The 13,341-nt window shown below is 49.9% G+C and overlaps 1 protein-coding gene across 1 annotated transcript in view; it reads right to left on the bottom strand.

The window, feature by feature from the left end:
• Positions 1-13,341, bottom strand: part of NPAS3 (neuronal PAS domain protein 3) — a 1,680,342-nt gene that overhangs the window by 326,005 nt on the left and 1,340,996 nt on the right. Inside the window, exon 5 of the mRNA XM_085627416.1 lies at positions 1,940-2,114. Within this exon, the coding sequence (XP_085483542.1) occupies positions 1,940-2,114 (175 nt within the window). The remainder of the gene's footprint in view (positions 1-1,939; positions 2,115-13,341) is intronic.

Raw genomic sequence — 13,341 nt, 5'->3', positions numbered from 1 at the left:
ATCTTCCGAACACTGAGAGTGCTGAGTTTTGATTCCACCTCATGCCTCTTCCTTTCAACAACCTGCACTTCCTGTTTCTTTATCTCATGAACACCGAGTCTTGATTCCACCACATGCCTGTTCTTTCCACCACTCTACATTTCCTGTCTTTTTATCTCATGAAAACCAAAGCTGCCTAGTCTTGGTCCCAGCTCACGTCTTTTCTCCCATCACCCTACACTTCCTGTCTCTTTAACTCATGAACCCAAGGATACCATGTCTTGATTCCAGCTCATATCTTTTTCTCCCATGACCTTCCACTTCCCGTCTCTTTATCTCATGAATACTAAGGCTGCTGAGTCCTGCTTCCACTTCACCTCTCTTTCGCCCTTCACTCCCCACTACCAGTCTCTTTATCTCATGAACACTGAGGCCGCTGAGTCCTGCTTCTACCACCTGCCTGTTCCAGTTCCTTCCATCACCCTACACACCCTGTATCTTTATCTCATGAACACTGAGGCTGCAGTCTTGAACCCATCACATGCCTCTTCCACCCCCCTACACACCACCCTACATTGTCTTTTTGTCTCATGAACACCGGGGCTGCAGTCTTGAACCCATCACATGCCTCTTCCTTCCACCACCCTACACTGTCTCTTTATCTCATGAACACCGAGGCCGCTGAATCTGATTCCATTTCACGCCTCCTTCGCCCCTCACTCTACACTTCCTGTCTCTTTATCTTATTGTTATAGGTCATTCCTTCATTCCGGATAGTGCTTTCACCCTTTATCACTGTTTTCCTTCCGCACTCTCCCTTTCTGGCTCTCTCTCTCTTGATCTGGGTCAAGGGCTGCTGTACAATAAGTGCTGATCCGCAAACAAGTCTCAATGCGCCCACCTGCAACCAGCGACACAACCTAGGAGCTGGGGATATGAAAAGACGAGGGGAATTGGATTCATTGTCATTTCTGCAGCGTTAAACTCCCCCCCCCCTCCCCTCTCCCCCCACCCCCCACCACTAGTAGAAGATACAAATCTTTCTGGACATGATCCTTAGTCTCCAGGTCTGAGGTTTAACACACGCCGGAATCAGTGTACAAGCACAGGGCACAGCTGGCTGCAACCCGCTCTGTGCAGACACGAAACCCAGGAGCCCACTGCCCCGGAAGGACAGACGCCATCTTGTCACAGAAGCCAGCCCACACTGAGAGCTTCAAAGCACTGGAAGCGAATACAGAACTCTAGATAGGGTACAGAAGCAATCTTATTCACCAGCGGGGGCAAACCTCAGTCATGACGTATGTTGGTGAACGTGAAGCTCCAGCGACGTCATATACGAGAGTGAAGCTAAAGAGACGTCAAAGATGAGAGCAAAGCTTAAGTGATAACACAGTCAGCAATGACTACCTAGTGATGACACAGGATGAAGCTTGAATTATAACACAGACAAGAGTGCTGCTTAAGTGATAGTCTCTCAAAGTGTGACGTGTCAGTGACGTCATCGACAAGAGTGACACTCTAGCAGTGACGTAAGTAGGAGTGAAGGCCATAAACAAGAGAGAAACTCTTGTGACAACACGGAGACTGAAGCTTGAAAGAAGACACAGAGGACATTGAAACTCGACTGACAATGAATAGAGAGAAGCTGAAGTGAGTTTAGAAACAAGAGCAGAGCTCGACTGACGACATCCATGGAAGCAAGGCTTGAGGAAGACATGGACGACAAGAGAGCAGCTCTAGTGACATGAAATGAAGCTCAAGTGATGTCATAAATGAGTGAAGCTTGAGGGATGTCATAGACTAGAGTGAAGCTAGAGTGACGTCATTAACAAGCCTTAACAGTAAAACAGTCTGTGAGCTACTAAAAAGAAGTCCGCTGCAAACCATGCTTGATATCCCTCCGCGGGCCTCGCTTTCCACTGCACCAGGCCCCAGTGCCGCCCCCCTCCATGCTCACCTGGTTCTGGCGTCTCCGACTGCGAGGAGGAGGAGGCGGAGCTGGCCCCATCCTCGGCCACGCCCTGAGACAGGAGGCCCCGCCCCGGCGGAAGTTTCATGCCCAGCTGCTCCGCCATCTCCACGTGGTCCCCTGGGTGCACGTAGTCGAAGACGCTGCTGCCCGTTAGCTCCACCTATGGGCAAAGGAGGGAGAGGCAGTGTCAGCAGGGTTGGGTCCAACAGGTAGGCGCAGGCCGCAGGCGCATGCGCAGTGTCCGGTCTGGGACAGAGCCCAGGACCGCCCGGCCACAATGGGGGAGAGTCACCCAAACAGCACACCAGGCCAAGCCTTACCCCCAACCGTAAGATACAACAGTAGATCAGTGCCAGTGGTCGAAATGAGCGGGATCTATTGGGAACGACGGCCTATCACTTTTTTTCATTTGACAGTAGCTGTTCCCATACTTATGTTAAAAAAGCATCGTTCCAGGAATGTTAATTCTGCCCTTCAGCATGGCACCCAGAGCCCAGCTGCAATGCTTGTCGCCTGCCCTACAACCTCTAGTATTACACATGTGGAAGAGATCTGGCTGCTTCTCAAGCTGCGAGTCAGAAGTGAACATTCCAGCCGTTCATCCTTCCAAAGCTGATGCAATGACTATTTCTAGTTGTAAGACAATAATAACACTTGTCCGTCACAGAGCAGTGACGCACCAGGACTCCACTACTCTCAGTAGGAGCTCGTGCTTCATGTGTCCCTGTGTAAGAGGCCATCACCTCTGACCGCGAGGGGAACGGAGAGAGAAGACGGACTAAAAAAAACACAAATGAAAAAGCAAAAACAAACACATGCAACACTTCAGAGCTGTGGAAGCGGAGGGCGATCACTTCCGCGCTGTATTAAAATAACGCTCAGATGTTCTTCCGTGAAAAGACCTCGAGTCCTAATTGAGGTCCTTGGCTTCGAAAGAGGGCTCCACACTCGTGTCCCTGGACTCCCGGGGCCCCTGGAGCCTGCCCCGCCCCCTCCTCAGAGATGAATGATGGAGTCCCACTCCCACACATGCAGACTGACTGCTTCCTTGGGGGCTCCACACTCGTGTCCCTGGACTCCCGGGGCCCCTGGAGCCTGCCCCGCCCCCCCTCAGAGATGAATGATGGAGCCTCACTCTCACACATGCAGACTGACTGCTTCCTTGGGCGCTCCACACTCGTGTCCCTGGACTCCCGGGGCCCCTGGAGCCTGCCCCGCCCCCTCCTCAGAGTTGAATGATGGAGTCCCACTCCCACACATGCAGACTGAACTTCCTTGGGGGCTCCACACTCGTGTCCCTAGACTCCCGGGGCCCCTGGAGCCTGCCCCGCGCCCCCCCCCTCAGAGATGAATGATGGAGCCCCACTCCCACACAGGCAGACTGACTGCTTCCTTGGGCGCTCCACACTCGTGTCCCTGGACTCCCGGGGCCCCTGGAGCCTGCCCCGCCCCCTCCTCAGAGATGAATGATGGAGTCCCACTCTCACACATGCAGACTGAACTTCCTTGGGGGCTCCACACTCGTGTCCCTGGACTCCCGGGGCCCCTGGAGCCTTCCCCGCCCCCTCCTCAGAGATGAATGATGGAGTCCCACTCTCAGACATGCAGACTGACTGCTTCCTTGGGGGCTCCACACTCGTGTCCCTGGACTCCCGGGGCCCCTGGAGCCTGCCCCGCCCCCTCCTCAGAGATGAATGATGGAGTCCCACTCCCACACATGCAGACTGGCTGCTTCATAAATATTTATTCATCGACAGTTGGCCAGTCATGGTCGAGATGACACGAGTTTGGCGAGCAGATGGTTTCTTATCCTGGAACTCAAACTGCAGCTGAAGGGTTCAGGCCGTGAATGCGCGTGCGCGGCTCACGTGCGCGCGTGCACGAGTGTGTATGTGCGCCATGCCCGGATTAAGACCTTATGACGGAGTTTCTTATAGCATGAACTTGACCCGAAGGTATCGGGTATCAGAGCGCTTCACATAGCACCAGCTGCGTTACATGAGGACACATTCATTTTTGTTAGGCACGGGGAGAGATTAAGTGATTTGCCCAGAATCACAGGATGTTCAGCGTCATTGCCGAGACTCGAACCCAGTTCCCCAGATTCGAGGTCAGCCGTCCTAGCCGTTAGGCTCTGCCACTTAAAACATTCTGGTGTCCCATATATACCTTTTTCAAAATATAAACAATAATAATCTGTAAAATTAAATAGTTTTTTCGACTTGAAACAAAACTTAACAGTAGGATGAAAAATAAATGTTTCTTTTTGTATACTTCAACTTTATTTATAGGTTCAGCTGCACCATTTGCAGTTTTGCACCACATGGTCCGTGGTAAACCCGACAATGGAACGTTTCTGTGTTGCCCGCCACTGTGATGCCCTAAACACAAGCTTATTTTGAGTAATGGTTAATGCAGCCTTGATGTGTGCGTGTGCGTGCTTGCGTGCTTGCGTGTGCGTGTGTGTGTATGTGTGTGTGCGTGTGGTACATACTGCACATCAGGGCTTTAAGTGGGCCGGGTCTGTCCGGGTCTGAGCACCGGCAGTTTTTTTTGGGGGCCCTCGAAACGGGTCTCTATCGGGCTCTATTTTCGTGGCTACTAAAGGTAGTCCGTTCTTTTTTTTTTTTTTTTCGGACCCGTTTTGAGGGCCCCAAAAAAACTGCCGGTGCTCAGACTCAGACATAAAGTAAAATGGCAGACCAGGCACGTCCATTATAGCATTGTAGCAAAGGGGTGCACACCTATGTGGAACACACCCCCGTCTGGTAGGGTGACCAACCGTCCGTAAATTTCACGGACAGTCCATAAATTGGACCTCACGTCCGTTGTCCGTGAGGATCCTTTTTACGGACGCCTTTTGTCCGTAATTTTAGGCATTACAGAGAACTGATCAGTTCCACTGCGAGAGGCCTCAGATCCCTGATGGGGCCTCCTCCCACTCCTCACAGTACAAGCGCAGCCCCACCCCGCCCATTGTCATTCTGTGTGGGGCTGATTGCCACACACAGAATGACAATGGCTCAGTCTGGGCTGGCACAGCATGCGGTGGCCTCCTCCAGCCTCGCTCCAGGGCAGGGCTTTCTGTCCCATGTAAGTGCAAAAACGCCCGAGCTGCTGCTAACTGAGAATCCAGTTAATCGAAGGAAGGCAGTGAAAGAAGCTCAAAGGAAAGGATTATAGTTATAGTATAGCAGCCATGGTTGCTGCTTTTTTATTTTATGCAACAACCATTGACAAAGCCAATAGTTCTGGCTTGTTGTAGGTGTAACGTTACTTGTTCTAAGTGTAACGTTACTTGTTGTATTATATATCTGGATGCAATGACACAAGCAACAAAAATACCAGTCGGCGGCACATTATATTAAGCACCGATTTTTAGCTTATGTGTTTTAAGCCACGCATTTTATTACATTAAACACCCTTTTGGAGAGACCCCCCTAGTTTTTACATCCCACTTAAAGCTCTGGAAACAACACTTTGTCACAGTCGCCCCAAGTCCAGGCACTGTGCATCATGCATGACTCATGCCTTCCACTTTTTCAGATTGCCTAAGTGCAGGGGCATAGTGAACCCTGCCCCACCCCACCCCTTGCTTTAGGAACTACAGCAAGGGTAGAGTTCTTGATGGGTCTCATAATTAATGTGAAAAGGTGAGTGAGTAAGTAAGGGATGGGTGGATGGATGGCTGGATAGATGAGTGAAATGATGGATTGATGGATGAGTGAAAGGGTGGATGACGGGCAAGAGAATGAGTAGATGGATGAGTGAAATGATGGATGGATTGCTGAATTGATAAGTGAAAGGGTGGATTGCTGAATTGATAAGTGAAAGGGTGAATGGATGGACGGATGAGTGAAAGGGTGGATGTAAGGCTGGATGAGTGAGTGAAAGGGCGGGTAGATGGACAAAAGGATGGATAGATGAGTGAAGGAGTGAAAGGGTGGATGGATGAGAGAAAGTATGAATGGATGAGTGAAAGGATGGATGAATGATAGGTTCAATGGATGGATTCATGAGTGGATGACTAGATGGGTGGATGGAAGGATGGATGGCTAAGTGAAAGGGGAATTGAAAGTGAAAGGGGAATGGGTAAATGGATGGCTGAACGGGTGAATGGGTGGAAAGATGAGTGACTGGATGGATGAATGAGTAAGTTAAAGGATGGCTGGATAGGTAAATGGCTGGATGAATGAGTGAATGGATGGATGGGTGGAAGAGCGGATGGATAGGGTGAAAGGGTGGACGGATGGATATTGGATGGATGAGTAAAAGGGTGGATGGAGGGATGGCTGAGTGAAATGATGGATGGATGGATAGGTTTGTAAATGGTTGAATATGGACATGGAGTGGCACAGGGATGGAAGGACAGAATGAATGGTGAAAGACTGAATGATGGATGAAAGTATGATTACACATTGTAAGCCCCATTATCTTAAGCAACATTTCCTATACATTGACTTTCACATTTATATGAGTGATTGTCTCTTTATAATATGTGCGTGTTGTAACGCACTCCAACACTCTGCCCCACAGACTTGGGATGATTAGCACTATAGAAGAAATTAAATACACATGAGAGAGGGTCTATGTGAAGATGAGGGGCGCCATTGGAGGGTGGTATCAAAGCCAGACTGGCCGGACCGGGCATCAGGCGTTTTCTCTGGGAGCTGGAAAGGTGGGGTGAGGGCAGTTTTGTTACCACAAAAAGACCTGCACATTTGTTTAAAGCTGCGTGCACACTGACAAACCATAAAGTGCACAATTGTCTCAACCTAATGTAAACTTATTTTCACTTGTACTTTAGTAGTTGTCTATTTACTTACTTATATACTATTGCGCAACCTTCTCTGATGTGTCTATAAAACGTACCTTTTGTCCTGAATTTTGACCTCCTGTCCTGAATTTTTGTCCTGAATTTTGACCCCTTGTCCTGAATTTTTACACTCACTGTCCTGAATTTGCACCCATGTCAGTTGGTCACCCTACCGTCTGGAGGTAAAGGTGAGCAGGCCCTCGGACTACCCTGTTTACCTTAACCACTCGACTCGCTTCACCCGGCGCCGAGGGGAGGGGAAGGGGGTGGGGGGGTGAGAGGTAGGTGGGAGGATGATGGAGGCCAGGATCACTCGTGGCAGGATCACAATGCCACTCAGCAGCTGAGATTAGTGCGGAGTGCTAAACAGGCACACAAGTGTAACTAATTAATAAATGGGCGCAGCCCTAACCGTCTGCAAGGAAGGCGAGCACCGCCCCTCCCCCCCCCCACACCCTTCCCCCCCTCCCGGTGCCACGCCAATACAACTAGAGAGCCCTTCCTTCTCTGGTTGTCCTCCAAGTGTCTGCACACCAAACCGCCTACGGTTCATCTCCTGTTGATACACAAATACGGGCGGCGCCTTTTATTTATAGCATCATTTTAACTCACAGCTGGCACCATGCCAGGTGCCCTGCTGCTGTGTCACCGTATGGAGGCCGTGTGGCTGGCACTGATGGCATACGCTGGTGTTTCACCGTTAGGGAACCGTGTGACCACCACAATGCCAGGTACTCTCCTGCTGGTTCACCCAATGGGGACCATGTGACTGGCACTGATGGCAGACGGGAGTGTTTCACCGTGTGAGGGCCGTGTGACTGGCACTGATGGCAGACGCGGGTGTTTCACCGTTAGAGAACCGTGTGACCGGCACAATGCCAGGTTCTCTGCTGATGGTTCACCGTATGGGGACCATGTGATTGGCACTTATGGCAGACGGGAGTGTTTCACCGTGTGACTTCATGATTTTCTTAAGCACACAGTGCTAGTTATTTTGATTTAGACCACGCCCCTACTCGGATAGGCCACGCCCCTTCAAGACATTAACCACGCCCCTTTTAGAGCACCTCCAGTTTTTTTTTCCCACTTAAAGCACTGCTGCACATCGTGTATTTGTTTACTCCAGGTCTATAATTCTTTTCCATGATCTCTTTTTGTCTATTCTCATCTTTGTAATGTATGAATCTTTGCGGTTCTTTTGTCTCTCGACCTTTGTGATGTGTGCGTGCGTGTGCGTGTGCGTGCGGTACATACTGCACATCGTGTATTTGTTTACTCCAGGTCTATAATTCTTTTCCATGATCTCTTTTTGTCTATTCTCATCTTTGTAATGTAGGAATCTTTGCTGTTCTTTTGTCTCTCGACCTTTGTGATGTTTGCGCTGTCTGTAGCCTTTGCAAGCTTCTGGAAGTTTCTATCAGTGTGACTCAGAACATAACCAGAAAAGGGCCCTAGCCCACCCGCTCAAGTGCACAAGGTGCTAGTGAATTCTGTTCACCACCTTTCTTTGCCTCTTACCCTAACCCTCGTTATTGGCACTGAATTCTAATTAACTCTGTTCACTAGAGCGGCGCCCACTCTCTGAACCCCTCCGGACAAGCTGGTCTCTGGACCGATTACTTACCGCTAACCTTTGCTACTCTTAGTCCAGCTCGTACTCGCCACAGTCATTACTACTTGAGCATACCTGCCAATATTTTAGAAAAGGAAAGTGGGGGATTTTAAAGAAATTATAGGGAAAACGTATTTCCCCTGGTGATTTCTATTGAAGAAAGGGCAATTTCAGGCAGGAGACGGACAAAATAAAGCCATTTTTTGCTTACAAAATCGTGAGTCTCCCACCTGAATCGGGTCTGTTGGCATTACTACTTAGAGGACTGCTACCTCGAGGCAGGGACAGAACAGGAGGATCCCAAAAATGCAAGCCCCACCCACCCATCCTGGGTGCCACCAGGGGGCGGTCACCTCCCGGCTCCTTCTGTACATATCCAAGCCCCGTCAAAGAACTGAAAGGAGGGAGGGCAGGAGGGTGAGATGCAATGACTGTAACGAGGATAAATTGGGCTAAGGGTAGTGACATTACAGATGTATGACGTTACAACGCATGCTGTTACAACGAAAGGTTTACAACGCGAGTGAATTGACAACGCAGGACATTACAACGCAAGTCTTTACATCGACTTGCACTAGATGGCGTGCTAACATTAAAAAAGTGTAATTTACTATTCCAACTCCAGTCCACGTAACAGTAGGGAAGGTGTTGGGATAGTAAACTACACTATTTTTAATGTTAGCACGCCATCTAGTGCAAGTCGATGTAAAGACTTGCGTTGTAATGTCCTGCGTTGTCAATGCACTCCCGTTGTAACAGTTTCGTTGTAATGGTAGTGCGTTGTAAAAGTTGCGTTGTAAAGGTTGTTCCCCGACATTACAGGTAAGCGGTCAGGCCATTGCGTCACCGTCCTTTGTCCTCATTCCAGTCACTACTATTTGAGGAATACAAAAGCTACACTGCTTGGACAAATTAAAGAACAACGTGCCTGCACCAATCTTAAACAGTCCCGCATCCTGCTCTGAGGAAGATAGGTCCTTGCAAGGATGGAGGTGACATTCCACAATGTTTAGAAGTCTTGGACCAGTGATGACCATCCTTGTGAGATCCCAAATATGAAAAGTCTCTTACTCCGATGAAGCAGCCACTCATCCTGGTAGGGAAGCACTGGTATCATCCCCAGATGCAAACGAGGGACCACTGGAGCCATCATCTTCGCGAAGTTCCGTGGGGAAGACGTGAGACTGAAGGACAAGCCGCTGAACTGCCAATGATACACAACACCGTAGCAGCTTGTGATGACGCCTTCAATCGGAATCTGCAGAAAAGCACGAATGACGTCCAAGTTATCAACAAGTCATCAAGGGAATGATCCACTGAAGGTCCTCCATCTTGAACTGAATGTTTTGATGAAGGCGCTCACGTTCTTCTGATCGATTACTAGATGAAATCCCCGATCTTGGGTCTAGAAAGACTATGGAGTAGGCTCTGAGACCTTCCTCATGTTTGGTCACCTGAACGATTGATCCCTCGGTCAAAACAGCCTTCACTCTGTTGAGCAGAGGTTGCTTCTTGACAGGGTTCCTTGGAAGTGGAGCACGGATGGTCTCAGTGAGAGTAGGATCTGAGATGAATCGTATCCTTTAACCGTTCCCGACCACTCCCAACACAGAGGGATCCATTGTGACTTTCCTCCACTCTGAAATGAATTGAAGAATTCCACACCAACCCTCTTTATCAGAGTCCTCCCTTGCATAGTCATAAACACTGATTCCTACTCCCCACATCCTGCTTTTGCTACTTGAAAGATTTGAAAAAAGACGACTTCCCTGGAAAGCCAAAGGACTGGTCTTGACCCTGTTGGCTCCCAGAAGGTTGACGGAATGAAAATCTGGATATTGGCGAACTTGGAGACCTAGCAGGCTCGCTTGAACAGACGACGAAGGGTTTCGTTCCTTGAAACTATGACAACGCTTCTCCTGAAGTGAGCCCAAAAAGTTAAAAACCTTTAAAAGGCATTTTTAAATCAATTGATCTTTGAGCTGCATCATGTTCCAATATTTCTGATACATATTAAGCCTGGCAGCACCAGAAACCCCAAGCTGATCTGACAACATCAACGTATATATCCTAAAGGAACTCTATTTGCTGTTCCATGTCATCCAACAAGAGCAAGCATCTTAAACCTCCCCGGATAGCTTTGAACAAGCTCTAAACGTCTGTGATCAAAGACTGTGCTAAATTAGCTCCATCAATTCCAACCCTCATTGCTGCGTGAGAGCCCAAAGGGATCTTTTTTAAGTGCTGAGCCAATGTTCTTGTCGGGTAGATCTCTAAGGATATTCTCATTGGTCATGGAAGATTGGCCAACCAGACTGGCCACCACTGGATCCATCTGCACAATGTCTGGTAGAACATTCTAAATATTCTCCAAAGGACACCATTTTGCCATTAATCTCTGAAGCATTATCTTACCAGGATATTTTCAAATCCGTTTCACAACTACCACCAAAAACTGGTGAATAGGCAAGCTGGCATTAGAATGTTTCTTGAAAGGAATTCACCGAGGTCCAAGATCTCTCAATAGACGGGACCCCCATGTTCTCGCTGATACGAGCTGAAAGGTCTGGTAAAATGTCTCTGGAAATCTTCTGATGGGTCTCCATAGATACATCCGCACTCCCATGTGAGCCACCAGAATGAGACGGTGGAGTCACAGTGGTCTTCTAATAACCAGCAGAGTCCTCGCAAGAGCCTCTAGGGTCTCCAGAAGAATTCAAATTCAAACCGAAATCTAACCTGAAGCCAACCAATACGTGTTTGGGGTGGGGGGGGTCCTCTGTGCATCTGAAATCAAAGGACGCACATGCACGCTTCCATCCTGCGCTGCTGCGCTTGAGTGAGCCAAACCCTCAAGGTGGATGGTTGAAATTGACCTCCGCTGGGCTCCAAAAGCAAAAGAAAATGTTGCAGAGTAGTTAGTGGAGCACCAATAAACACCCTAAAAACGCCGTGTGTGTCAGGTCACAGCACGGCCCTGGCTAGGAGTAACCAAAGAGGGCTCCTTAGCCTGGATGACTCACAAAGGGGCATTTGCACCCTTAAAGCCCGGGAGAGGAGGTAAACAATCCCCAAATAGTGCAGTCTGAGCCCGGCAAAAACTTCCCACACTTCCTGTTCCAGGTAAACAGGCAATCACAACAGGAGGAGCTTGGAAGTACCAGACCATTTATGGCACCCGTGGTGGGTGGGTGTGGCTCGCTACAGGAAGCCTGGAAGTGCCAGCCCATTTGTGGTACCCAGTGTGGGCGGGCGGGGCTAGAAACAGGAGGAGCCTGAAAGTGCCAGCCCTTTTATGACAAGCAGGGAGCGCGGGCGCAGCTCGCAGCAGGAAAACAACACAGGAGGAACCTGGAAGTGCCAGCCCCTTTTTCTCTCCCAGGGTGGGTGGGCGGGGCTTCATTATTGAAGGTTTGCTGCTGTGTCGCGTGGCAGCCACCTCAAGTAGGTATGGCTGGGACGAGGAGGGGGTCTTTAATGCTGCACTTGAAAGAAAGCTCTTTGTACAGATCTCTAGCGCTGCTTCCAGTAGAGCCGCACAAGCGAAAAATATAAATAAATAAAAATATAGAGTCAAAGTGCTCCTGGCCAAGCATGTGTGTGCGTGCCAAGCCCAGCTGAAGTACCCTGGCCCTGCCTGCGTGCATCAAACATATGCGCCCCCGGCCAGGTGTGTGTGTGTGTGTGTGTGCCAGCCAGGCTCATCCGAAGCACCCAGGCTCATCAAGTGTGCACCACATGTATGCAGGCCCGGCCAAGCATGTGTGTGTGCCAGGCTCATCCTAAACACCCAGGCTCATCAAGTGTGCACCACATGTATGCAGTCCCGGCCAAGCATGTATGTGCGCCAAGTTCATCCGAAGCACCCAGGCTCATCAAGTGTGCACCACATGTATGCAGGCCCGGCCAAGCATGTGTGTGTGCCAGGCTCATCCTAAACACCCAGGCTCATCAAGTGTGCACCACATGTATGCAGTCCCGGCCAAGCATGTATGTGCGCCAAGTTCATCCGAAGCACCCAGGCTCATCAAGTGTGCACCACGTGTATGCAGTCCCGGCCAAGCATGTATGTGCGCCAGGCTCAGCAGCTCGGTTTAACTAACTGTGGTACTGAAGGATTTTCCAGATAGTCTTGTTTAACCATTGGTAGTACTGGGAGCTGCTCCAGGGAGTCCCTTTATACATTTGCAGTACCGAGGACGGCTCCAGGGAGTCGCGTTCAACCATTTGCAGTACCGAGGACAGCTCCAGGGAGTCGCGTTCAACCATTTGCAGTACCGAGGACAGCTCCAGGGAGTCGCCTTCAACCATTTGCAGTACCGAGGACAGCTCCAGGGACTCCCGTTCAACCATTTGTAGTACCGAGGACAGCTCCAGGGACTCCCGTTCAACCATTTGTAGTACCGAGGACAGCTCCAGGGAGTCCCGTTCAACCATTTGTAGTACTGAGGACGGCTCCAGGGAGACCCGTTCAACCATTTGTATTACCGAGGACAGCTCCAGGGAGTCGCCTTCAACCATTTGCAGTACCGAGGACAGCTCCAGGGACTCCCGTTCAACCATTTGTATTACCGAGGACAGCTCCAGGGAGTCCCGTTCAACCATTTGTAGTACTGAGGGTGGCTCCAGAGATTCCTGTTTATACATTTGCAGTATTACGGACGCCCCCAGAGAGTCCCCTTTACACATTTGTAGTACTGAGGGTGGCTCCAGAGAGTCCCCTTTACACATGTGTAGTACTGAGGGCGGACCCTTAGAGCACCTTATCTCTGCACCGGGGACAGCCCTGGAACCTCTTACTCCTGAACCTTTCAGAGCCCATACATATCACGCACCTGCCCCTTGTAATGCGTGAACAGACATGCATACATGTGTCCAGCACATGCCCATGTTTCATCAGAGCACGCTGCACACTCGGGGTGCCTCGAGAAGGGGCGCTGGCCGGGATGGACCTGTGGC

Source organism: Triturus cristatus, chromosome 9 (genome assembly GCF_964204655.1).
Source record: "Triturus cristatus chromosome 9, aTriCri1.1, whole genome shotgun sequence".
Lineage (NCBI taxonomy): Eukaryota > Metazoa > Chordata > Amphibia > Caudata > Salamandridae > Triturus > Triturus cristatus.
This window is presented reverse-complemented; position numbering and strand designations above follow the sequence as displayed.